Source organism: Haliotis rubra, unplaced genomic scaffold, assembly GCF_003918875.1.
Source record: "Haliotis rubra isolate DU_JTF1 unplaced genomic scaffold, ASM391887v1 Scf543, whole genome shotgun sequence".
NCBI lineage: Eukaryota > Metazoa > Mollusca > Gastropoda > Lepetellida > Haliotidae > Haliotis > Haliotis rubra.
The window spans coordinates 569,639-597,250 of record NW_025767239.1 but is presented as its reverse complement, the minus strand read 5'-3'; the positions used below and the strand labels follow the sequence as shown (position 1 = coordinate 597,250).

The window sequence follows — 27,612 nt, the reverse complement described above, 5'->3', positions numbered from 1 at the left end:
GGCAATGTGGCCTTAATGCATACTTGGAACCAGGTCTGTCCCAGACATCCAAGAGGGTCAATGTGGCCTTAATGCATACTTGGAACCAGTTCTGTGTTAGACATCCTAGAGGGTCAATGTGGCCTTAATGCATACTTGGAACCAGGTCTGTCCCAGACATCCAAGAGGGTCAATGTGGCCTTAATGCATACTTGGAACCAGTTCTGTGTTAGACATCCAAGAGGGGCAATGTGACCTTAATGCATACTTGGAACCAGTTCTGTGTTAGACATCCTAAAGGGGCAATGTGGCCTTAATGCATACTTGGAACCAGTTCTGTCTCATACATCCAAGAGGGTCAATGTGGCCTTAATGCATACTTGGAACCAGGTCTGTCTCATACATCCAAGAGGGTCAATGTGGCCATAATGCATACTTGGAACCAGGTCTGTGTCAGACATCCAAGAGGGGCAATGTGGCCTTAATGCAAACTTGGAACCTGTTTACTTTTCTCTTTGAGCTCCCGTGGGGGACACAATTTGGGGAAGTTTGGGAACAATGTGAAATAATGGTGGTGGTTTGTTGTTTTAACGCTACACACAGCAATATTCCAGCTATATTGCAGCAGTCTTTAAATAATCGAGTCTGGACCAGAGAATACAGTGATCAAAAGCATGAGCATCAATCAATGCAATTAGGATACGATGACATGTGTCAACCAAGTAAGCAAGCCTCACCATCCTATCCTGCTAGTCGCCTCATACAGCAAGCAATTGTTACTGAAGACTAATTCTAACCCGGATCTTCACAGGTCTATGAAATAATAAAAATGTGAGGTGAGGTGAGGTGAAATTGGGTTTAACGTCGTGCTTGAGAATATTTCGCTCATATGACGACGTGCATGCGTGTGTATGTGTATGTGGGGCTGCTTGTACTAGCCCAGACTTAAGCTGGTTTTATAGTGCTAGCCCACTGAGATACCATGCCGCAGTGAAGCATGAATACCCCACTCAGACACATTATACTGACTCCGAGCCGACCAGTCCTTGTTGTACACATTAATGCCGAGCGCCAGGCAGGGACCAACAAGTACCATATTTTAACATCTTTTGGCATGACGCGGTCGGGGATCGAACCCGCGACCTTCCGCTCTCCGGGCGGACGCTCTAACCACTACACCACAGAGGAGGTTTAATAAAAATGTACAGCCTGTCATCTTTATGTTCCAGGTTTCCAGATGTTTTCCCAAGTACACCATGGGTATTTTTTTGTGAAGAAGAAACTAGGATAAAGCTACCTAAACTGTTGAATCTTTTGAAACGTTTTGACTCCTCAAAGGTAATGTAAAACAGTCTTGTGATTGCTCAATGAAAACAAAAATCTGTTAACCAAATTTTAATGTAGTCAAACTGTATACCATTTTCACAGTGATAAGGGCCACAGGTACTTGTACTCACCTGGAGCTGAGAATTCAAGTGTACACAGATCATTGCAATGGCTAATGTGCTTTGAACATGATATTCAGCAGCATGTTGTTGATGATGATGATGATGATGAAGCCCTTGAATAAATACTGCGGATGTATTTATTCTAGGCCAAGCCCTTGCTCCATTCACAGGTTAACATTCTATATGGCATACTGTACTAGTGACGTCGGGTCATGTCGGCACATTCATAAAAATAAATCTGAGTTTGTTTTCAATAAGTATCCAAACTAAGAAGGTTTTTGCCCCAAACTATCTTCCATCACCAAAGAAGCTTCTGCTCATTATGCTGAAGACCCGGGTTCAATTCTCCACATGGGTACAATGTGTGAAGCCCATTTCTGGTGGTATTGCTGGAATATTGCTGAAAGCGGCGTAAAACCATACTCATTCACTCACTCCCTCACCAAACTTGAGTTATTATTGTGAGTACCCTTTCAGGTCGTCATCATCAATATCATTATCATCATCACCATCACCATCTTTCTCAGATTTAAAGGGACAGTGATCTAGAGTAATTCCTCGGGACTGGTTGTTGCATTTGTTATTGTTTTCCCCCCACGAGTCCCGGATGATATCCCAGAATTCTTGACTGGTTTGTGGTCTCTGCTGCACCGCCCGCAAGTGCAACTGGTAGTACAATCCTTAAATTGATCAACAAAGATGAAAAAAAACTTTGTCATGTAATTAATTGGTGACAAATCCACATTTTTTCTTATCCTGACTCATGTTTATTTGCTTGTCTTCTTCTTCTGGCGAACCTAGTGGAACACTTGTATCTCCCAATTGAAGCTCCCTTCAATAAAAAATCACTCATTAGTACTCACCCCGAGTTATCTCCCTTTCCGTGAGCGCGGGAAGGAGGGCGCCACCCAAGCCCATGTGCCTCACTCTCTCCTTCTTCGCCCAGTGAGCTGGACGTGAGAGCACCTGTGTCTCCCAACACATATATCCTTTATTAGGGCTCCTTGCCATTAGGCAGGAGACCTATTGTAATCGTTCGTGTTTTTATTATTATTATTATTATTATTATTATTATTTATTCTTCCGCCGTATTTTGTAACTGAGCTACAGAGAGCACCGCTGGACAGAATGCCTTGACAAAAATCACCCAGATGCCCACCGAGGGGTACATATCGCGCTTTAAAATCTGTAGGCTGTAGGACCAATAGCAAAGGGCAGATAATTCAAAATTAATTCAAAAATTTCAATTTCAAATGCAAATTTCTCCAAAACTAATGCTCCAATGTGTGCCAAAGTTCTGGAGCAGATGCGCAATCAAAATGCCTACAATTTCAGCCTGGGCGGCCGGTCAAGTCGCTAAAATGCACCGTTTGGCCGCTATTTTGGATTGAAGTTTTGGTGATGTTTTTCAGCAAAATGCTGACTACTTTCCTCCCAAAATGTGCTGCACTGAAACTTCAAGAGCTACGGCTTTCAAACTTTGCATACTTTGTGTCTATGCACCTTACTACACAGTAGCATCGTCAAATGTGGCTATGTGTATTTGATGGCCGCCATGTTTGACGCTACTTCTGGGCAAAAGTTGTCTTCAAAACTTTCACGGGCTTCTTTGCCATTTTGTGCCAAACTAAACTTAGCACATACAACACTTTAAACGCTTGTTCTGAAGTGGCCTTTGGTTGTTGAACATTTTCTGTTCTTGGTCCTATGTCAAAGTCACGTGAAGCGCTACGGCGTTCAACATTATCCGTGTGAATACAACGTATGGGAGCTAAAAGGAAAAAAACTATTTGAGACGAACCCCAAACGAAAGAAAAAGAGTGCCAAACAAACTGACCCACACCTCCAGGCACACCACGCCAAACATTACGCAAAGAGGCTTCCAACAACGTGCCAGTGATCATAAATAATACTTACAGTAAATACCCCAAAGTTTGGACAGATTTAACAAAATAGGGACTTCTTTTTATCACCGACGGCCCAGGGATACATTGCCGAATGTGTCATAAGTTTCATCGACATTTACGGCACGGCAGATTACCCGTGCAAAACATGCGACAGTCTGAAGAAAAGCGCGAGGACGATTATAGCCGCTCCTTGAAACGCGCTGTTTGTTATCGATTCCACACAAACGCAGACAAGTTGTGCACGTTTATTCACCGTGTCAGCATGGATAGCACTTGAAAAGTAATAGGTAAGTATGCAGTCATAACATCTACATCTATATCTACATATCAACATGTGCATGGGATACCTTGGCGACTGTTTGTCGGCTTAATTTCCCCCTCATGATATGTCCAATAAAGAGACTACCACTGCAAAGCGTGGTTCACGTGCAGGTATGGGAGGCGAGAGAAGTGTGTATGGTTACGAAAGCTATGTAAGTGTGCAAATGCAGCTCTATCGATCTGCCCTTTCCAAGTTTAGATCCGTTCTGCACCTCTAAAGTTGGAAACAGGCAGATATTCAAATATGCATGTAAATGAAAGAGTGTGTTTTCAATGTAGTGATAAGATTTAAGTCGAACGTCATGTACTGTTGGCATGTGCGCTGTACGATGATCTACGTGAAAGTTTATATTGCCATATGTGTTTCAGCTATCCCAACTTCTTAGATTTATGTGATAATGAAGAAATGATTTTACTATTTAAAGAACATGTTTATTTTACAGCCAAAACCTGCGTTCTTCAAAGAAGAAAACTTATTTTATGCGGCTAAATCCATAGTGTACCTTTTATCATATATGCCACTTCTGTACTTTTACATGAGGTGAGACTTAAGGAAAATATTTGTCTGTCTTCTCAGGACGTGGACAGACGGGTTTCCTTTGATGTCGTCTGTTTTAAGTAAGGGATTAACTGGTCGGGAAGTGTTAAAATCCTAACTGTTACCGAATTGTGAAGGTTTCGGTGAGTCTGTTCACTCTGGTAGTTCACTCTGGTAAGCGTGGTTAGCATGTGACTATGATAGGTGAGTGAGTTCACTCAGAAATCGCTTGTAGTGTTGACTGATTTCATAAAATGTGTTCACTCCGATAAGTGTACACGCTAGGTGAGTAATAATCACTGTCAGGAAATTGTTGCTACAGTTAGATTACAAATTACTTCTGACATTTCGAGGCGGAAGATATTTCTGCGTGAATTGACACCCATACAGAATCCTGAAGAGAAGAAGAAATGACTGGTGTTCGTGGCATCAAGTGTTGTAAATCAACTGTATCTACAGGTAACGACATCCTCTCACAACCACCCCGCTGATCCAAATGAAACTGAGATTTGTCGATGTTTAATAACCGTGGGAACATTAGCGTCATTGCCGACACAGTGTATTATAATTTTATTAAAACTGTAAATAAACCCTTGTTTCGTTTCCTTATAATTACGCAGTCTAGCATTGCCTGAAGTCTTGCAATCACAAACTCTGTCTATTGTCTGGCGTTAATTAGCTTAGTAACCCAAAGTAGACACATTTTTCTAGACTTTGCTTTTACACGACTTAGGATGTCCACGTCCCCGAGAATACCCCTACTGGAGTACGTTAGTTGCTGTAAAACCACATGTTCACTTGTGTCAGCGTGAGAGGAACAGTGTTATGGATATTGATAAACGCTACCGAAATACAGAGCACGAGTGCTTCGTGTCGACATGTCTTTTTGGTTGCTGTTAATATTTAGATGGAAATGGTGTCTACCAACAGTGCAGAAAAAATCCGCACTAAACTCGCCAGGTACCTCTATCAGTAGGCAATGCACCATAATAAAGAGCACGAAAATGTCACTCTTTCCGTAAATGGCACATGAGTTGTGTTTACTGACCGTTAAATGTGAATCACGACTTGTCAGCTACATGTGACGTACATTTAAATTCACATAATGTCAGTCACAGTGAACCTTTCAAATTATTTAGTTCAGGCCACAAAATTTTCTGTTTCTCTGACTGTTTGAACAAAGGGTTCTTCTGTTTTGATATTCATTGTACCTAAGTGATATTATTTAATCTACGAAAATAGGATTTTTTGATGAGTATATCGAAATTTAATGACCTCCCAGTACTTCCAGTCGAAGAGCATTCGACTAGCAGTGATATGATTCATTACTACTTTCATGAGATATGTGAGAGATGCACAAGGCTCCAAAGAAGTAAAGCCAAGGAGCCCTATATCGCTGCTCGCAGCTATATTTTAAATCTAGTTTAGTTCCTCTTATACGCTAGTATAGAGGTAGTGCTAGTATATTTATTCAATTTGCATTGATTATTAATTGTGTTTCTGCTGTTTATTCACGCTTTGCCGTGATTGTTCAGTAGGCTACATTAATGAAAATTTGCACAGATTGTAAACTACGTTACTCTGATACCGATCCTCATTTAAAATGCCCTAGTTGCATTACTCCATGTTCCTTTGATTCTCGTTGTAAATTGTGTAGCAATTTACCTATCTCTGCCTTTGACAAATATTTATGTTCCGTTTACATACGGAAGGCAGATAAATCTCAGAACGGTTTCAAACATGGCTAATACATCGCAAATTAATGTTTCATGTCAACTGTTGACTGAGGACTCGTCACCGGCTGGTGGCATGCCTGAGTTTCCCTCGGAGGATAAGCGTGGGGCGCCAGTCCGCTATGTCCAAGAAGCGACCTGCATCTCAAGAGCTGCCGTCGTCTCAGTCCAAGTCGAGGAAACCAGCCATATCATCTTGTACTCTGCGTACTCCAAGATCTACACCGTCATCTAAAGGGAAGTCAACTAAATCTAATAAATTTGCCTCTGATATCTTACCAGTTACAGAATTAGCATTATATGATGATGATATGCCTATTATCATTCCAGAAGTTCGTCACAAGAAACGGCCCGTTTCTGCGACTATCACCTCAGCGCAGATGAACACACAACTGGAGATGCCGACGCTATCACCAATACGTTTATCTGAGGGTCCCGTCACCTCTGCAGAGAGACATCCCCCATCAACGCAGAACGTCCCAGATGACTTGATCAACCACATTATGAGAATGATGGAAGACCGCTACGGCTTACAGAGGCCTCAGAGCCACGGGCCCCAGAGCCCACCCCATACTAAGTCATACAGGGCCCCAGAGCCCGCTTTGACTTCGTAGGGCCCCTGAGCCCATAGACGCTGCGCCTCAGGCGGGCAACCCTGCCGGAGTGAGCTCTTTGCACAAGGTATCCCAGGCGCGCCTCGGAAGGAGCTAGAGTCTGATCCTTTGCAAGAGGCTTCGGAGAAGGAGTGCTTCGCCTAGCACGCACCTTGTCATGTACGGCATGCTTAGCAAAGCAAGCACTCATATGTCGAGCGGACACTGACTCCAGACATTCGGCGCAGGCGCGAAGGCTAAAATGGTTCTACAACGCCTACAAGGCGTTAGCGCAGCCCTCAACGTTCGAGAAGCCCAGAGCATCGGGCGAAGCCATCAACGTTCGCGTAGCCCACAGTCTCCGGCGGATGTCGCTCTCAAGATCTGCATACACTAGCCACTTTCGTCAGTCCGTTCTCCTCAGTCCTCACATAGATCTTCTTACAGATCGAGGTCTCCGACATACGACCATACGTCAGAGGAAGACGATGGTATTATTTTCTCAGAGGCTGAGATAAGGTATTGGATGGTAAATGAATTACAACTGGCCTCTCCCTCCAAGAACGAGGATACAGCCCAAACTTACCTGATGAAAGATGATGACGTAGATCATATCACCATACCTCCTGTGGATCCTATCGCAGCCGTTCCTGCTAAACTGGATACAACTTTCTCCAAATCTACTAAATCCCATCTTCCTCACTTACCGATCTTCAATGCCAAGCATTTTTATGGACATAATATGGAGCCTTTTTTCAAGACTCAGGAGATTGATGAAAACTTCAAGATTATCAGTGATTCCAAGTCCAGAAGTTATAGGATTGACGATCGTAAGATGGCCCAGTTAGATACCATTGCCAGAAGAATGTTCTTCGGACTTAATAGATCTAGGACTATTAACGAAACTCTCATCACCAAGTTCAAGAACTCTACGGATGAGGAGGACAGGATGATCTATTCAGCTCTACTTATGCAGAAGAAAGATCAACAATTCCTTACAGACCATCTTTCAGCTCTTACTGAAACTACCACCATGGCACGTCGGCAAGGATTACTAGCCTCATGCTCTTGGAATAATCAATTCACAGAGCCCCTGTACACAGCTCCATGGTCTTCACCTTTACTGTTTGGTGGCAACATTAACAAGGTCTCCAAGGAAGTATCTAAAGATTCTAGAGAAGTACTGATGATTAGATCTATGGATACGTTAGCCAACGTCTTCAAACATTCAGCACAGAGGTACTCGGGTAAGGCTAAATTCTCAGGGCTACAGAGAGCACGGGATAAGAAATTAGCGCCGCTAATAATCCCAAGGATTCTTTTCATTAGCCTACAACAAGTTCAGAGGAGGATCAGCTAGAGGCAGATCATCCAGAGGTGGACGATGGATTTAAGCGATGAAAGTCAGGTTCGAACGACTGGAGTCTTCCACCCCAGTCGATCCCAGTACAACCCGTCTCAAGTGGGTGGGCGACTACAACTTCACTGGGAAAACTGGGAGATACTTCAAGACCCGTGACGTTATCCAACATCCTTCGATACTGATATCGTCTACAACTCAAGGCCAAGCCACGTTAACAGTCAACCCACCAGGGTTCAACGTTCAACTGGCATTACTACCCATGTTAAGAGAAACAGTACAGTCTCTACTAAACAAACAGGCCTTAGAAGTTCTCGATCAGCAAAACATCATACCAGGTTTCTACTCCCCAGTCTTCCTAGTGCCGAAAAAGAATTCCAAAGAGAAGTATCGTCTAATATACAACATGAGCATATTCAACAGAGAATTTCTATGCAAACCACCAGCGTTTAGCATGATACATTTACCTCAACTGGTCATCTAATTAGTCCACTAGATTACATGGTAAGTATAGATCTGCAGGATGCATACCTACACATTCGATTCATCCCAGTTCAAGGAAATATCTGAGATTCATGCTAGACGGCATACACTACCAATGGAAAGTACTTCCCTTCGGAATCACTTCGGCCCCATGGATATTCACAAGAATAACCAAGCCTATGGTCTCATATCTACATCGTCAAGGCCTGCGAGTGCATTTTACCTAGACGACGGCATACAGGTGGATCCACATCCACAGCGTCTCAGACTACAGCTGGAATTTACAATCAAGCTACTAACGCAGTTAGGCTGGTTAGTAAATCTACTCAAGTCGGACCTAGAGCCCACGCAAGATCTGCAGTTTCTAGGTATACGATTCCTTACAGCTCAGAACCGTATGATAGTCCCGGAGGACAGATGGATCAAGATACAACAACTGATCCCCCAAGCCCTACTCTCTCCGTTACCACTACGACAGTGGCAGAGTCTACTGAAACTACTCACATCGGCTCAAGACTTGACACTCAGAGGCAGGCTCCAATTGCGTCCATTACAAGTCCTCATCAATGCCCATCTCGAGGACTCTCTACCGTTCAGTCTACCAGATTACGTCAGACGACATCTACTCTGGTGGACCAAGAGATTGAATGTCTGCGCAGAAGCGTCTCCTTACTAGAGCCGAATCGGAAACACATCTTTACGTGGATGCGTCACTAAAAGGTTGGGGAGCCCACCTTTCCGCAGGACAGCGTCAGGCCTATGGAGCATTCAAGAGAGCTTATGTCACATAAATCTGCTAGAGATGCAAGCAGCCATAAAAGCGCCATAAATCACTGGAGCAACCTATTACAGAGCGCTCAGTTAATGATTCATACAGACAACTCCACAGTGGCGCTTCTATGTGAACAAACAAGGGTCAACAAGATCACTGAATCTACTCACTCGATGTTTCAAACTGTTCGATCTAGTCGACAGTCTAAACATATCGTATCAAAGCCTGCCACATTCCAGGAGCAAAGAATGTGTTAGCAGACGCCTCTCTCGCCACACCAACCATCGCCCGACAGAATGGATGCTCCACACAGAAATATTCAATCAGATAATCATGGAAATAGGATCTCCTCTGATAGATCTATTTGCCACCCGATTCAACAATCAACTGACAACCTTCAGATCGCCAGTACCAGACCCACTAGCATGGGCAACGGACGCGCTAAGCATATCGTGGGAGGACTAAACGCGTCGACGCTTTCCGCCTCCTGCGTTGATCCCACAAGTCTTGCTAAAAATCAGTCAAACGAAGAGCCTCGATCTGATTTTGGTCTCGCATGCTACTGGCCAGCGAGCGTGGTTTCCAGACCTCATACGAAGAATAGGAAAACCAGTACTTCAGCTCCCACTGCGCTCCAATCTACTGATACATCCACACACCAAACAAGTGCACAAAACACCAGAAGCATTTCAACTTCACGTGTGGATTGTATCAAGGCGTGTTTGAATAAGAGAGGCTATTCCAACAGAGCGGCGGCGGTCGTCACGCTTGCACTCACGTAACTCCACTTTCGTAATTTATGCGATGATAAATGGCTCAGATTTGTCAATTATGCGGCTAAGAAAGGATTTTCAGCCAGATTTGCTACACATCCTCAAGTGGCAGATTTCTTATGTTTCCTACGCCAAACTAAGAATCTCAAAGGATCTACACTATCCACTTATCTTGCAGCCATAAGCTCAGTCATTACTATGAGAACGGGCATCAAACTGACCAGAACACGGAGTTACTCGCCTTTGCTACGCCCTTCCGATTGGAAGATCAGAAGCGGAAATTTCAAAGCCAGCCTGGGATCTAAATGTGATACTTCAACACCTCACAAGTGAGGCTTACGAACCATTGTTATCTGCGTCATATGAATCATTGACCCACAAAACCTTATTCCTGCTAGCGTTAGCCACTGCCGCCAGAATGTCGGGAAATTCACGCTTTGGACTATGAGAGAACACGATTTGATGATATTCACAACATCGCTCATCTGGGACTTACTCGCTGGGATTTTATAGCGAAAATCAACTACCAGGTAAACCAGACAGGTTGTTCCATGTCCCAGCTCTCTCATCCATACTTGGGCCGCGAGGATACGATGGACTTATCACTTTGCCCGTCGTGCACTGAAAATATATCTCCAAAGATCCAAGCAGAGTAGAGGGAAATTCAAAAGATTGTTTATCCCTATATCTACCGCTTCACAGACAGAAGTGTCGCAGCACTACCATTTCTATTTGGATCAGAACTGTCATACTAAAAGCCTACAAGGCAGCTGGACTGAACCCTCCAAGTGCTGCTAATCCCCACGAAATTAGAGCACTAGCCTCAACTTTGGCTTTACATGGAAATTGTTCCTTGAATACCATTATGGAGGGATGTTTTGGAGGTCCGAGATGGTGTTTGCAAACCATTATCTGAGAGATATCACCACCAAGGGCGTCTCAGGTATCCACCATTTTCGGTCCCATGGTCCTCGCTCAACAGTTGACAGTTCCACGGATAAGTCTATCTTGCTGATTTTATACTTATCTGATAACACTATTAATAGCTGTATGCTATCTATATATATATTTGCTTAAGTTAACATATTATCTTAAGCTCAGTACTATGATTCTTTATCATAATATATATATATACTTACAACTCTTACGAGTTTTACTATTATATATATGTTCAGCTTAAGTTAATCTTTAAGCTCTATCATATGTTCATTTCATAACATGTATTAGTTAACAAACTCTCAGTAGTTGGTTACTATTATACAGCTTAAGTTATCATTATACCTTAGGCACAGTTATGTTATAGCTTATATATATGCATATTGTAAGCTTACTACTTTGGTTCTTATAAAAGTATTCACTATAAACTATCAACAGTTTATACTACCACATTAATGGCTTTAGCTTAAAGGTCACATGCAACGTAAAACACAACTTTGCAGATTCTGATACCTTTCGGTATGGACTTACCGAAATAAATCATCAAAAATGCAAATTCAAGTTATAAAGTTGAAAAATAACGCGATGAAAAAAACCGCGCGAAATCGGAGTTCAAACGTTTCACTAAATTTCCCCAGACTTTTCTGGGGAAAACGGGTTTCAACAGCTGGGCTGCGCTCATAGCATGTGCGCAGTGAAATAGGTTCGCGCAACTTGGAAGCGGGCTGTCTGGTGAAGGCTTTGGTGTGAGCTATTTTCATAATGTTTTGTTGATATCTCACAGGCGCGAGCTTTTTATATGTTATGACAGTAAATAAACTGTTTATATAATTTCATTTGTCTATTTCACCACACGTTCTCCTTACCGAGTCACTTTCTCAGTTCGATACTTAAAAGCAATGTCATTATTTAGCGTTGACACAATTTCTAACTCTGATATAGATATGTCGTTGTCACAGACAAAACTCAATGTCTTGTTTTATTGTCACCTGTGTGTCTGCCTGCCTGTCTGCTAATGACAATATTCAGTACACAACTGCTATCACTGACCACATGCAATTTGAACTTAACACCAGTCAGGCTATACACCATAAACAAAACGCATTGATTTATGGCCCGAGTTCGGTCTCTGTCACATTATGTAATTACACAGACAGGCAGGTGTGATACTTGAACACATGACATGTTATGATGTCTGTTGATTGCAAAATGTTATACACAAAAACTGATCATGTATTTACAAAACCCAACATCTCTATATACACACACACAATAAGCCGTGAAGGCGGCATCTGCTAATGAACCAGAAGTTACACTTGAGTGCACTCCCACCCGCTCTGACTGGGTTCGGTATCCCGCCTGCTTCGTTTCGAGGGAGGTAAACCCAAGTACAAAATATTGCACTTTTGATTTGCGACTATACGCTTATAATTTTGTTTATTTGTTTTTTCATAATCAGCAATGCATATTATATGTCATGAATAAGTGATAATTGTGTTTTAATTATGTTTGATTTTTTGGTTGCATGTGACCTTTAATTAATGTTCTATATACTTTTATTCAGTAAATTGTAATAACCTATTTAAAGGCAGCTGTTAATTTAACAGCAGGAATTCAGTTCAGTGCCTTCATGAAGTTCCCTTAGGGTTATTACAATCATTTCAGTTCAAATCACTAATTAGTAAAATCCAAAGTATATATAATCCCACCTCCTATTCCGTAGGATTCTACAAGCAAATAAACATGAGTCAGGATAAGAAAAAATATGAAATTTTTAGAGTAAAATTAATATTTTTATACTTATCCTGACTCATGAGGTAAGCCCTCCCGTCCTCCCCACTTAACACTTTGGATTTCTCGGGAAAAATAAAGTGTTGGGCTCAAAACAAAAAAGGAGAGAGTGAGGCACATGGGCTTGGGTGGCGCCCTCCTTCCCGCGCCTACGGAAAGGGAGATAACTCGGGGTGAGTACTAATGAGTGATTTTTTATTGAAGGGAGCTTCAATTGGGAGATACAAGTGTTCCACTAGGTTCGCCAGAAGAAGAAGACAAGCAAATAAACATGAGTCAGGATAAGTATAAAAATATTAATTTTACTCTAAAAATTTCATTTTTCCAGATAAAAGTAATTAAGCAATCAACATGTTGTCGGTTAATCCTTTGATCAGTGTTTGTGCTTTTTAACTCTGATAATTCCTCTTGCTGCGCTTCCATTGGCATGACATAACATGTAATACACTGGCTACATTTATAATGTTGAGAATTTACTACCAACACGAGAAATGCTAAATGGGAACCTTTGTTGGGTAATGTGAGTGGTGTTACCACTAATTATATGTTATAAATTCATTAACTGACTATCAAGTGAAAGGTGACAAATAAACAGGTGTAGGTTTATGCCATCAAACACTGATTACAGCAAGGGAATAAAAATCGCTGTATTTCATGCAATTTTAATTGATGCTGTTTTGAGTATATGAAAGTAGCTTCGTTGTTGCAAAAGAAATATATTTGCTGTGTACTAAAGTTAATAACTGTATATTTACCTAGGGATTTTTTTTTATTTTTCTGGCAAAGGCAAAGTTGGATTGATTTAGTTTATGGAATCAAATGAATCAAGTGTGTGTTTTAAATATCATAGGTCAATAGATATCATATTGTTACATGACATGATTAAATATCAGGTAAAAAACACAGAACTAGGATCAAATTGGATCAGTCATCATACCATCCAAGCCTCAGAAAATCCGAAAAAGCCTACAAGCTAGAATACTTTATTACAATCAGACAAGGACAAACGGGGATGTTTTCAAATAACAGCATCTTATGGGCATCAACCATTCTTATTGTCCCATTGTTTTGGTTGACAAGATAGACAGCTGCCCAGTCCCTGTGTCTGTCATTGTCAAAGGTGCAAGGACTGACTACTGGCAGCTAGACTGATTAGATTGTTGGTGAGAAACAAGAACCGCTCTGTATCAGTGTCCCCGACCGCGTCATACCAAAAGACGTTAAAATATGGTACTTGTTGGTCCCTGCCTGGCGCTCGGCTTTAATGGGTACAACAAGGACTGGTCAGCTCGGAGACAGTATAATGTGTCTGAGTGGGGTATTCATGCTTCACTGCGGCATGGTATGTCAGTGGGCTAGCACTATAAAACCAGCTTCAGTCTGGGCTAGTACAAGCAGGCGCACATACACATACACACGAATGCACGTCGTCATATGAGCGAAATATTCTCAAGCACGACGTTAAACCCAATTTCACCTGACCTCACCCTAATGGCCAGCTGTCTTCATTTCATCTGTTAACGTAGACTGAGATTGGGTATTATTTATTGTTTATCATCATCAACTTATCGGGGAATTTGTGTTTCATTGCAGGATGTATTCCTTGGCAGAGGGTTACATGACGCACAAATAAGTATCATCCATCATTTCTACGGCTCTGATGACCCTGAAGCCTTTGCCATGCCTGATGTAAGGGCTGGCTTTCTTCTCAGTCAACCGCTGGTGACCAGGTAGGTGACAGTGACCTTATAATGCCCTGCCCTGCCCTGCCCTCCCCTGCCCTGCCCTGCCCTGCCCCTGCCCTGCCCTGTCTCCCTCCCTGCCCTGCCTACCTTTTGTCCTCTACCCTACCTACCCCTCCACCCCCACCCTACCCACCTTCTGGCCCCACCCTATTCTACCCCCATCCTGCCCTACCCACCCCTCACCCCTACTTACATTCTGCCCCCACCCTACCCCTCTGCCCTACCCTGCTCTCTACCCCACCCCTACCTACCTTCTGCCCCTATCCCACCCCCCACCCTGCTCCCTACCCCTACTTACATTCTGCCCCACCCCACCCCTCTGTCTCACCCTGCTCTCTACCCCACCCTACCCACCTTCTGCCCTATCCTCCCATCCCCACCCTACTTTTATCCCACCCCACCTACCTTCTGCCCTACCCTGCTCCTACTTCTTTCCTTCTGTCCTACCCTACTCTACCCCTGCCCTGCCTCTGCCCTGCTCTCACCCTACCCTACCCACCTTCTGCCCTATACTACCCCCTACCCCACACTACCCCTCTACCCTACCCTACCCTGCTCTCCTACCCTACTTACATTCCTGTCTCCTACCCTACCCTCTGCCCTCACCCCTGCTCTCACCCCACCCCTACCCACCTTCTGCCCCATCCTACCCCCACCCTCTACTCTGCTCTCCACCCTACCCTTCCCTATCCTGCTCTCTACTTTACCTTTTACTCTACCTTCTGCCTTTATCCTACCCCCCACCCCTACCCTCCTGCCCCACTCCTGCTCTCTCACCCCACCTCCTACCCACCTTCTGCCTCTATCCCACCCCCCACCCTACCCCCTACCCTACTCTGCTCTCTACCCTCCCCCTATTCTACCCTGTTCTCTACCCTACCCTACCTACCTTCTGCCCTATCCTACCCCTTACCCTGCTCTCTACCCTACCCTACTCTACCCTGTTCTCTACCCTACCCTACCTACCTTCTGCCCTATCCTACCCCCTACCCTACCCTACCCTACCTAACCTCTTCCCTATACTCTACCCTACCCTCTACCTCTCAGCTCACCTGGTAATATGTTTTAAGATTGCAACACATGTTCCATATTTACAGTGACTGTTAATCAAAGTTTTATTTCATTGTTCACAAAGGTTAGCTGAAATGATGAAAGATCTACCAGGTGCTGATTTGAATTCAATTGACTTCAACATTGATCCTAAACATGAGGTGAGATATTCAGAAGGTTCAAATATGCTTTTAATTCAATACAAGCTATAAGAATCATTAACACACACTGGCAACTTTCTGGTTGAAACTTCTAATGGTATTTCCTGTCCGTTTACATAAAAAGTAAGAGTTAAATTAAAATTCAGTAACAAGACTTCCGGTATGGCTACGAGACCAGGAGGACGCTTCTGAGTTTGTTCTCGCCCATCATCCCCACCGATCTCAACCCAATATGTCCAATAACAAAAAAACAAACTGACAACGTCAAAAAGGGGTATCCAATTCGAATCTGATGTCTGTTAAGAGGGGAGCCAAGTGTTATTACTATGTTTTGACTGCATCTGATGTAAACTTAAAATTCATGAATGAGTGGGAGGATTGTATGCTTGCTGAACTTGAATGAAAAGAAGGGTTTTAAAAACCTTGAAAGACTACAAGGGATACTAAACTTCAATGGTTTCAGTTCAGGATTATACATGGTATTCTATCAACTAATTCATTTCTATTTAAGATCAAATTAGCTGAAAGCAACTTATGTACCTTTTGTCAATATGAGGTTGAAACAATCTCCCACTTGTTTTGGTATTGTGAACATGTGCAAGCTTTTTGGAAATGTTTTCTAGAATTATTGAATGATAAATGTCAACATGTTTACAGCATGAAATTGGACCTGCAACTTATTGTGTTTGGAATGAGAACAAATGTATATACTGATGATGTGTTTGATTTAATATTGTTGTTAGCTAAATTCTTCATGTATAAAGGTATCAAAAACTACTCTTAGTTTTAAACATTTTAGACATTATTTACGAGATACGTTTAATAAAAAGTGGATGTTATATCATGATTTTGCAAATTTTAAATGATTTTTTGAATTCTTTCTTCTTGTTCCCTAATGAAATATATAGGCTGAATGGACTGGAACTTAAACTTACTGTAAATATTTGAAGCTTGTAAGTGTGATTGGTGAGTGAATGTGTTGTGGTGTCTGCTGTTGTTGTTTTTTGCTTTGTTAGAAAAAAATCCTGTTTTTCCTGTGATCAATGAACCTTCTTGCAAAGGACCTTAGATTTCCCTGGCTCAACGGCCTTTTCTGTAACAGGGGAAGCTGGAAATAAAAATTATCAATTATAAAAAAATAAAAAAATTCAGTAGCAACTAAAAAACATTGATTGCTCATGTTTGAAATATTTGGTTTCTATTTGACCATGGAAAATGTAATCCATCTTTGATACTTTTCCAATTGTCTTGGATCAATAAAATAGTTTTATTAATACAGTGTGCCACTTTTTCATGTTTTCCAGAATGAAATTAGACACTACTCTATAATAACTAAGTGTTCTTCTCTAAAGGAGTGCAATATCAGCGCCTTATATAAGTTTTGGTCTTCAAGTCATGGATTGTTTATATAATTTGTAAATCATGCTTGTACGAATGTAACCTGAATGTCTTTTGTTGATTTTTTTAGAAGCCAGTAAAATCATTAATTAAAAAAAATAAATAAATAAAAATTATGTAAAAAAATAATAATATTTTTTTGTGTTGAACCCTGGCTTCTGTTTACAGTGGTTGTTATACCCCAACCGACCTAAAGGCATCAGGAGTATATAAGATACACCAAGGAATTCTGTATGTCCATCTGTCTGTCCATCAATCCATCAGTTAGAAGCCAGATTTATTCAAACAATTACTTAAAAGCTTTTGGTGGGATTGTTTTCAAATTTGGCACCACCTTCTTTGTCTAATGGAGAGGTGCAGTTCAAATTTTGATTATGATAATTTGATTTTATCAAGAATTACAGAAATTTACAAAATTGAACTTAGGAAATATTGTTCAACTAATTAATTGCAATGTAATGGTCGAAATGTTTTCAAAATTGAAAAAAACCCAGCTTCTTCCTCTAAAGGAGAGGTACAGTGGAAAGGCTTGCTAGAGTTGCATCATTCTACATATTTTGAACTCAGTGGGAATTTTTGTTCAACAAATAACACAAACACTTTTCAACATATTGTTTTTTAAAATTTGGCAATCACCTTCCAAATCTATAGAAAAAGTGCAGTGCAAAGGGTTTTTTTTATATTTATTATTTATCAAAATGCTGTCAAAAATTATCACAATTATTTTTTTAACATGTCTCTAAAGTGGTGTAAATTTGTTCCGTGTTGATGAAATTCAGCTCAAGGGAGTCACTGTGTAAATATATATATCGATGTATATATCCGTATGTATATTGGTGTATATATATCAGTGTATATATCTATGTATATCGATGTATATATCCATATGTATATCAGTGTATATATCAGTATATATATCAAAGGATCTTTTGTTCCTTCTTTTTCAGTTTGCTCGGTATTTACTAGAGAAACTAGGTACAAGTCTGACAGAACTGACAGAACTCTGTGTACTCGACTCTGAAGATTGTGCTACATACGACAATTTGAGGTTTCCCCAATGTGTGAGTATTGAACAGCTTCCTGGATAATGCTGAAATAACCTTCATTGGGTTTTTGAAAACTTCATTCTATTAAGATAAATACCCTGGACCATATAATACAGTAACCTTACGCATGACTAGACTGGTGCTGACCCACAGAATATGCATAACTGACACCGCTGCAACGCTGAACGGGGAACTATGTATTCAGCAGCATCCATACGTACGTACGTCCCGATTCTTGTTAACGTGATATCTCATGCACTGTTGTATCCAATGTCTTCAAATTTGGTGACAGCCTACATTGGGGGATTATGCAGACACCAGTCGATTTGGGTGACCTTGACCTTACTTTCAAGGTCACCACGACACTTTGACCACTTTTCAAACTTGTATAAACAAAAATTAAACATGATATCTCATAAAACATTATGTCAACAATCTACATTGGGTGATTATGCAACACAAGTCATTTCAGGAATCTTGTAAGTGACCAAAACAATAAAAACTAGTAAATATGTTATAAATATTTAATTCTTCTTTAGCAGCAGGGGACATTGCCATATTATTGGCAAACACTTGTTTAAGAGTGTGTCGCGTTAAATGCTGCTTTGTGGTCTTGTTATTTAATGGCATGTCCAAGTGGGGGGAATACCTGAAGTGAAACAGGTCTTTGGCCCATGAAGTTGCAGGTTAGAATTGATCTTCAGTAACCCATGCTTGTCATAAGAGGCGACTAATGGGATCGGGTGGTCAAGCTCGCTGATTAGGTTGGCAAATATCATTGTATCCCAAATGTGTAAATCGATGCTCATGTTGTTGATCACTGAATTGTCTGGTCCGGACTCGATTATTTACCAACTGCCGCCATATAGCTGGAATATTGCTGAGTGTGGCGTTAAACAACAAACACAACGCTGACCTCTTTGATGAAATCAAAATTGGGTATGGTGCTAACAAACCTGTGGTCGTATGCACATGTCGGGCGTAGCTAACGTCAATCGTAACACACTATGTCGGGCTTATCAGTGCCCTGCTCTTACACATCATGCACAAAGTCGGCTAAGCCTAGGCGCGGCTACGCCAGACTTAACGGATTTACGTCCAGGCACAGTGTTCTATTTTTAGATTTTCAAACGATTTTAAACCACCGGGAACAGGCGCGAAACAACTTCAAGGCACATCCGTTTCAGCCATAATCATAGCAAGCCCCCCAAAAACGTGAAAACCAATTTAATTAATGAATTAATAAATATGTGCATTCTCAACTGTACTGGACATTAATCTGATGTGTTTCAACTGCATTTAAACCTTATTTTACAGTCATGTTTTGTATGAAATGAGCATGAATTGAAGTTAATTACAGATAAATATCTTTAATGTTATATTCAACACAATTGTTGCAGTGCACAGGAATTGTTTTGAAAATATAACATCGAACAGTCAGAACACTCAGAATGCATATCTTTGTTGTTGTAAGAGTGGAATTGCGGTAGGAGCTATAATCAGTGTCACCTCTGATTGTATCCACCATCTTTAAAATGGATACTCCTGAATCTAAATCTTCTGTACAGATCAAGGTCGTTGTATATTTCTAAAAGGTTTGACCTTTCTCTAAATATATGGTTTCTGTAAAACTGTTGTCTGCGATATCGGTATACGACTGCCGCCATTATAGGGCTACGCCTGGCTTACTCCTGCTGGGTAGGTGGCATAAATATAGAGCGCTACGCCTGGTGTAACATTAGCTACATGTAAGATATGCATACTGGTTTAACGTTACGCCCAGGCACACATTTTACTTACGCCCGGACTAGAATTTATGCCCGACATTTGCATACGGCCACTGGAGACAATCAAAGTGAACCAGAATTCAAACCCTCACATGTGTCAGCTATACCAAAGGGATATACCGGTAGTATGACCAGAAATTATTGCGAAATTATTGTATGACCAGAAATTATTGAGAATTTTAGGAATATGTTTAATTGGATTTGTAGTATAAACAACCTTGACCAGCTATCAAGTGCTTGGTTTCATTCAAGAGAGACAACTCCGTTATCCTTTTTCATTAGTTTGTGAAGAGTTGTCCCCCTTTGTGTACTTGCTAGCAGATGACATTGTCAGTGATCCTCAGTATGGATGATTTAGAGAAGTGGAAGTTGATTTTAGAGTATTATAACAAGGACATCAGATCAGCTAAAGTGATTTCAAGTAGAACAGGCATCCCTTTGTCCACTGTTTATCGTGTTTTGAAAAATATTGCAAATGGATATGGCACTGAGCACCAGGGAGGTGCCGGTATGCCCAGAAAATTGACAGTCGATGACAGGAGGCGGCTTGGTATTCTTGTTTCTAAAAACAAACGAATGAGTTTAGAAAACTCAAGGCTGAATATGATTGATAGAGGAACTGTGGCTGTCTGTCAGGAGACAATTAGAACTGAGCTGCATGCAATGGGTTGGCAGAAAAGTCGAGGAATTCCATCACTGATCATGAAACCTGAACAAAATGAGCGAAGGTTGAACTGGTGCTTACAGCATAGAAATTTTAACTGGGACAATGTGATTTTCTCAGATGAAAGTTCTGTGTGGCTGTTTCCTAATACACTGAAATTCTGGACCAAACAAACTGAAAAACCTTTGTATCAGCGCCCAAAGTACAGTCCGAAATTTAACGTGTGGGGTGGCATATCTGTGTTAGGGGCAACTCCCCTCTGTGTATTTGAAGGGAATATGAACAGTGAGCGGTACACAGATATTGTCGAGGGACATTTACTTCCATCTGCTCACGTGTTCTATGGAAATTGTTTGATTTTCCAGCAGGACAACGACCCAAAACATCGTTCAAAGCATTCCCAGGCCTGGTTTCGGACCCAAAATATGACATTATTAGATTGGCCAAGCTATAGTCCTGACCTAAATCCAATAGAAAATGTTTGGGGACTTATTAACGAAAGTGTCAATAAGAAAAATCTGACAAATATTGCTGAAATAAAAGAAGAGGTGGTCCGATATTGGAACAGCATGGACCACGACTTTCTAACTTCTTTGATCAGTAGTATGCCCCGCCGCATTGAAGCCTGCATTGCTGCCCATGGTGACTTGACAAAATACTAACTGTTCACCTGTTTTTGAATCTGGAGTTATGTTCTGCTAATATTCACATTTAATACGTGAGAAATGAGTGAAAAAATTATAAAAATTACAATCTTTAAATTCTCAATAATTCCTCGTTGTGTATAACTCTGCACTGTAAATTGCAGTGGCCAAATGCCAGGCCACTTGTGCCCACACTTTATTTAAACTTAAAGAATTCTATTTGGGGGTTATCAGATGTTTATTTAATTGAGAATTAGATTGTGTTCATTTCAACCCTTGCATGTTTTTGACTGTTAACAATGTGTATATTGTGTATACCTATTGTGAAATATGTCAAACAGGTGTACTTCAACATTGATAGGGAAAGTGATTCATATTCATACTTGCTGACCCCTGTCTACAGACTGCTTTCAGGCGCCTAGCAAGCCAATTTTTTCGGGTTGCAATGCTTCATATTTAGATAGTATTTGAGGGGCATTTTGGGCAAGAATTATAATTTTTTTTTAAATTTTAAGCAAAAATCATGTGTAAGCCCAGTCTTTTTTTTTGTAATGGTAGCCACGCCGCTCAAAATTTGGCTTATCTACGGTAATGTACTTATGAATTGTTTGTTGTTACATTCATTCACTATGTCGACTCCCTCACAGGGTGCTGCTATACCTGATGAGGACTTCACTGTTGCTGTGAAAACCTGTGGCAAATTCCATGCAGACAGAGGTAGGAGATGGGTCTGTGTGTGTTGTGTTGTGCCATTTTAGTTGAAAATATGATCACTAAATGAGTTGTCCCAGTGTTGTATGATGAATACAGGTAGTTATCAAGATCTGCTAAGAGTAGTGTTGGGAATCGGAAATCCACTATCGATTATCTGAGGACTTATGGTGAACGTTTATCAATTATAATCGAAATATATACATTCATTTTCATAGAGATCGTCCTTGGGTTACATATATGCATTTTCTGCGGCTGAAAATGTCATGTGACAGTTGTATCAATGTTTTAATAAAAATATTGTACAATAAATAAAAATCTTTTTTATTTATTATATGGCCCCCACCACGCTGAGTTACCCCCCTGCTGGAATTGGAAACCTGTACATTTTTAGCTAATTTTTAATGTAATCACCAATTTTAAGGGGTTTCCCCTGGTTTTTTCTGATTAATTTTTTTATAACTAATACTGTCATGCAGTGAAATGCACGCATGCAAGTAAGTCACTGGAATTGTAATTAAACAATAAAAGTGGTTAAAGTTTTACAATGCGCATAGCTTTACGCTGTTGAGCGCATGTTTGTTCGTGAATATTCATCAAATTAAATGGTTAGTATACTTTATTCAAAGGTGTATACTTAATTCAAAATTCCGATTAATCAAAAATATTTTTATTACAATTGATAATCATTTTTAATCCTTTAGATCGATTTTAGATTTTTTTTTATCATTCGAACACCACTAGCTAAGAGGCTGATTTTATTTAATTTTGTTTACCTAATTCACAATCAAATGTCAGAAAAAGTTCCCAATCTCTAATAAAATATTTGCCAATTAATGTAATTATAATATAAAGTAATGTTATTGCTTTTCAGATGTGTTTGCCCATCACTGATATCAGTACAAATATAATATTCACTGAAAAATAAACAGCTGTACAGGTTTGCATTGAATGTTATCTTAGCGTACCGTGGAAGCTATGGAAATAAGGACTTTATAGAATCCCAGTTTAGAGTTGAATTGAGTTTTTTCCAAGTTTGTCTGACAAGGGTGTTTAGTTTGGAATCTGCAATAAATCACTGGTGTAAGTTATTATATGGGATGGCTAAGAACCCATTCACCCTCCCTCTGATTCTGTTCATGGTAACACATAGGGGCTGTTTAGGACCGTTCATAATTTATGGCTAGGGGGTAATGATGATTTTTATGGAGAAGCATGTACAATGTGAATGACAATGGTTGAGTTTCTGTGGTGTCTGCATTCCCATTGTTTCCGAACATAACTCTAAAACTACTTGAACAATCTTCGCCAAATTTGTTATACTGCCTCTCCTTATCATGTGGATGTGCCTTTTGGGGTTTTTTTTTTCAATTTTCTTTTTTTTTCTTTTTTCATGGCAACAATTTGGACATTGTCTTTTTGAAGGGTAAAGTTGGTTCCAGAGCAAAATTCTGAAACTATTAGACCCATCTTCCCCAAATTTTCTATACAGCCTCTCCATATCATGTAGATGTGGCTTTTGGGAGTTTGAGTATTTTTTTCAATTTCATTTTCTTTCTGTTTTCATGGCAACAATTTGGACTTGAAGGGTAAAGTTCGTTCCCGGCACAAAATTCTGAAACTGATTCACCCATCTTTACCAAATTTGCTATACTGCCCCTCCATATCATGTAGATTTGCCTTTTGGGGGTTGAAGGTTTTGGGGGTTTTTTTCAAAAAAAAGAAATTTTCTGTTTTTGTGGCAACAATTCAGACTTCGTCTTTTTTAAGGCTAGGGTTTGTGTTCGGAGCTTAACTCTAAAACCACTTCACCCATTGTGATTTCTCAATGTTTTGTAAAATATTACTGTGGAGTTGTTGATTTATTTATAAGCAATCAAGTTCAATTGAATAAAAAAATATTAAATGAAGACTTTACACACATATTAAGGGACCGTTCATAATTTATGGCCAGGGGGGGTGATGATGATTTTTATGGAGAAGCATGTACACGGTGAATGACACCCCCTAAAATTTATGTACAAAGTAAGTGACCCCCCCTGCATGTCATGTACGAAATCAATGACCCCCCTCCCCCTTCCAATATTTTTGAAGCATAATTTAAAAATATTTTTATGTACAAAATTGATGACAACACCCCACCCCTACCCCCGAAACGCGTGTACAAAATTGATGACCCCCAACTCTCCAGAACAAAATGGGTGACCCCTCTTAAAATCATCATCACCCCTAGCCATAAATAATTAACGGTCCCTAATAACATTCTTTCAATAATATGTATTTTCATACTAAGAGATTTTGAAATTGAAGGATTCAAATGAATTGTTTGAGGTCTCAACGTTGATTTGGGAGAAGGGGGAGACATCTGTTTTCACTCTCTCTCACTTTCTAGTTTTTTTCACATTTACTCCCAACACTTATAACACACATATTGCAATCATTTGATGCATTTTGCAGAACAATGGTGAACACACTTACTTGTCTGGGTTTCAGTTCCTGTTGTGAAGAAGACATGGGGCCAGGAGAGCAGCAACATCGAGTACTTCAGTGACGTTGATGATTCCAGTATACCTACCATCACCCTCGGCGTCCCTAATACAGAGAGAGGTACATACCCGACTCAGTCTAAGCTCAGAGCAAATTTCGTAACTATTCGTGTCATTCTGGCAAACCGGATGGTGACTCGTACCCCTCTCGTGGCCATATTCACGACTGGGCCTTGTTTAAGCACAATCGGGCACAGAGATGAAAATAGTCTAATACTATTTCCAAGGAAAGATAACTCTAAATTTCCACACATGGCTACTCCCAAAATATCAAGGGCAAAACAGCTATACAGTCATTCCGTTCGTAAAGATGTGTCATTTTTAAAGTTGCTGATCCTTTAGCTCAAAGTTTATGTTTAACTCGTGCTTTGCATAGTTTAGCAAAGTTTCAAAATTCAACGGTGCTGCCATTTTCATGCTTCAAAATGTGTTTTACTATGCACAATTTGATTGGTTTGCCACGATTCTTGGCAATAATTGCGTACTATACAGGTATGAGTCTTCTTGTAGGTCACGGAATGGGGCGATTAGTTACGAATGTCGCTTCAGGTGCCATAGTTACCTGTGCAGAGTTTTGTCCCTTTGACAAACATGGAACCTATGATTGTGGGTTTGAGAACCAGATTTGCTGTAGCTTTGTTTCTAGGTTTGTCAGCTCTCTACATCAGAGATGTGAATCATGAGTTTCCTCGCTCTTCAAGATGGCACGTAACATGGCTGCAATACCCTTCCAAACAGTGTCAGCAAAAGCAAGAAAACCATTTCCAATATAAGAAATCTCAGCTGAAAGACCACCTGTGGTCTACTGGATACAGTGTCTGGCTGGAGAACTGAATCATGTTCATGACATGATTATCATATCCGGGCATGTCAAAGGGATGTAACTCTGTCATGTCCTTGTTCCAGGCCACTGTGGGAAGACCATGGCCATTATCAGAAGAGCTGCCGAGAGGAAGGAGTTCGCTGGCAAGAAGTGGCTGCTGATAGCAGATGACGACACCATTATCAGGTCAGCTAACATCATATCAAGGTCAATCTCATTAGAATCGAACCCGTGAAGATCACGGATAGAATTGGTCTTCAGCAACCCATGCTTCTCATAAGAGGTGACAAACAGGCTCGGGTGGTCGGGCTCACTGACTTGGTTGACACGTCATTGTATCCCAATTGCGTAGATGGGTGCTCATGCTGTTGATCACTGGATTGTCAGACGGCTGCCATATAGATGGATTATTGCTGGTGGGGTGTTAAACAACAAACCAACAACAACATGGACCTGGGCACTTTGTGTGTAGATCTGACTGCCCCTCCATATTGTTAGTTGGGCGGTGGGGTAGCCTAGTGGTTAAAGCGTTCGCTCGTCACGCCGAAGGCCCGGGTTCGAATCCCCACATGGGTACAATTTGTGAAGCCCATTTCTGGTGTCCCCTGCCGTGATATTGCTGGAATATTGCTAAAAACGGCGTAAAACTAAACTCAGTCAGTCAGTCCATATTATTAGTCATGTCAGGTGAATACTGAGAGAGCTAATCCACCCTGTCTTAATGAAGGGTGTATGGTTTCTTGAGCGACTGATGTCAGCTTTTCATTTTATTCCCATCTTGATTTTGAAATTTTGATGTAAAAATATTTTATGGTTGTTTTGTTTTCTGTATGTATATTGATTAAATATATTTCTTTGTTAATGAGATCTGTTGGTTGTTTCTAAATCAAGTGGCAGTTTTAGCTGGTGTCAGACAATGATATCAGAACAAACATCAAGGGAACAAATTATTATTGCAAAATTGAGATTGAAAGCTTAATAATAATTTGCTGTTCCTATTTGCTTGTCATTGAAGTTTCTGGAAGTTGTCATTGCTAGAATATTTGCTTTAAGTTTAAAGAGTTCAGAGATCAGTGCTCGATTTAGTGCTTTGTTACGTGCACTGGTGCAACTCAATATTACAAAGTGCAACCTAGTTATTAGTCTAACTTTAAGTGGGTAAACTTCTGAATCTAAGATCTAAATAATTCAATAGCATACCTCTTTCATTACATATTGCAATAAAAGCAGTGCAACTGGAATATGTCTGGTGCAACTAGGTTTTTATCTTAGGTTGCACCCGGTGCAAGTAGGTTAACATCTCTTAAATCAACCCTGGGTCTGTTATTATAACTATTATCCTGTAGTTCAGATTGGTTTGGGGGCGGTGGGGTAGCCTAGTTGTTAAAGCGTTGGCTCATCACGCCGAAGGCCCGGGTTCGATTCCCCACATGGGCACAATGTGTTAAGCCCATTTCTGGTGTCCCCCGCCGTGATATTGCTGGAATATTGCTAAAAGCGGCGTAAAACTAAACTCAGTCAGTCAGTCAGATTGGTTTGACATAAGTGACATTTGATCTTATAGCTTGCAGAAACTGAGGTTGATTTTGGCCTGCTATGATGCCAGGGAAGAAATAGCACTGGGTGAGCGGTATGGCTACATGTCGGCAAGAGGCTACGGCTACGACTACATCACTGGAGGAGGGGGGTAAGACTTGGTAGGACGAACAAGTTGATCATCCAGAGATGCAGTCAGGTGCTTAAATGCACCTTAAAGCATTGTTGACAAGATGTCGTTTTTGTACTAGAACCATATAGCGGGAATATTGCTGAGTGCGGTGTAAACCTAAAACTATGTACTAGAAGCATTGTTTCATTATGTTGTAGACATTGTTGATATAGTACTGATATTGATAATGTAATACAAACACTATTGTCAGTATACAACATACATTGTTAAATACATTGTTGTTGATATGCTACAAACAATGATATACTATGTACATCGTTGACCTAAGGGGCGGTGGGGTAGCCTAGTGGTTAAAGCGTTGGCCTGTCACCCCGAAGGCCCGGGTTCGATTCCCCACATGGGCACAATGTGTTAAGCCCATTTCTGGTGTCCCCCGCCGTGATATTGCTGGAATATTGCTAAAAGCGGCGTAAAACTAAACTCAGTCAGTCAGTCAGTCGTTGACCTAATGCCGACATTGTTGATATATACTCTTAAAAAAATATAATTCAGAGATATATCGGAGTTAATCAATGTTGATATTATAATAATGAATATTTTGAGAGTACATCACCCCTTGCACTTCCTTTGACCATAGTTGTTTGTACAGTAATCTCTCTTGAAAGATGACTGGTGTATGACATGAAATTGGAATGTGTACGATTTTCATTTTCAAACAAAAGAAATGGCTAGAA

The 27,612-nt window shown here is 40.7% G+C and overlaps 1 protein-coding gene across 5 annotated transcripts in view; it reads left to right on the top strand.

The window, feature by feature from the left end:
• LOC124253531 (beta-1,3-glucosyltransferase-like) overlaps positions 1-27,612 on the top strand; it is a 43,451-nt gene that overhangs the window by 7,956 nt on the left and 7,883 nt on the right. For all 5 annotated transcript variants that reach the window (XM_046687333.1, XM_046687330.1, XM_046687332.1 and 2 more), the window contains exons 5-12: positions 1,209-1,317; positions 14,228-14,364; positions 15,515-15,590; positions 17,936-18,049; positions 21,777-21,846; positions 24,334-24,447; positions 25,293-25,395; positions 26,774-26,896. In XM_046687333.1, the coding sequence (XP_046543289.1) occupies positions 1,209-1,317; positions 14,228-14,364; positions 15,515-15,590; positions 17,936-18,049; positions 21,777-21,846; positions 24,334-24,447; positions 25,293-25,395; positions 26,774-26,896 (846 nt within the window). The remainder of the gene's footprint in view (positions 1-1,208; positions 1,318-14,227; positions 14,365-15,514; positions 15,591-17,935; positions 18,050-21,776; positions 21,847-24,333; positions 24,448-25,292; positions 25,396-26,773; positions 26,897-27,612) is intronic.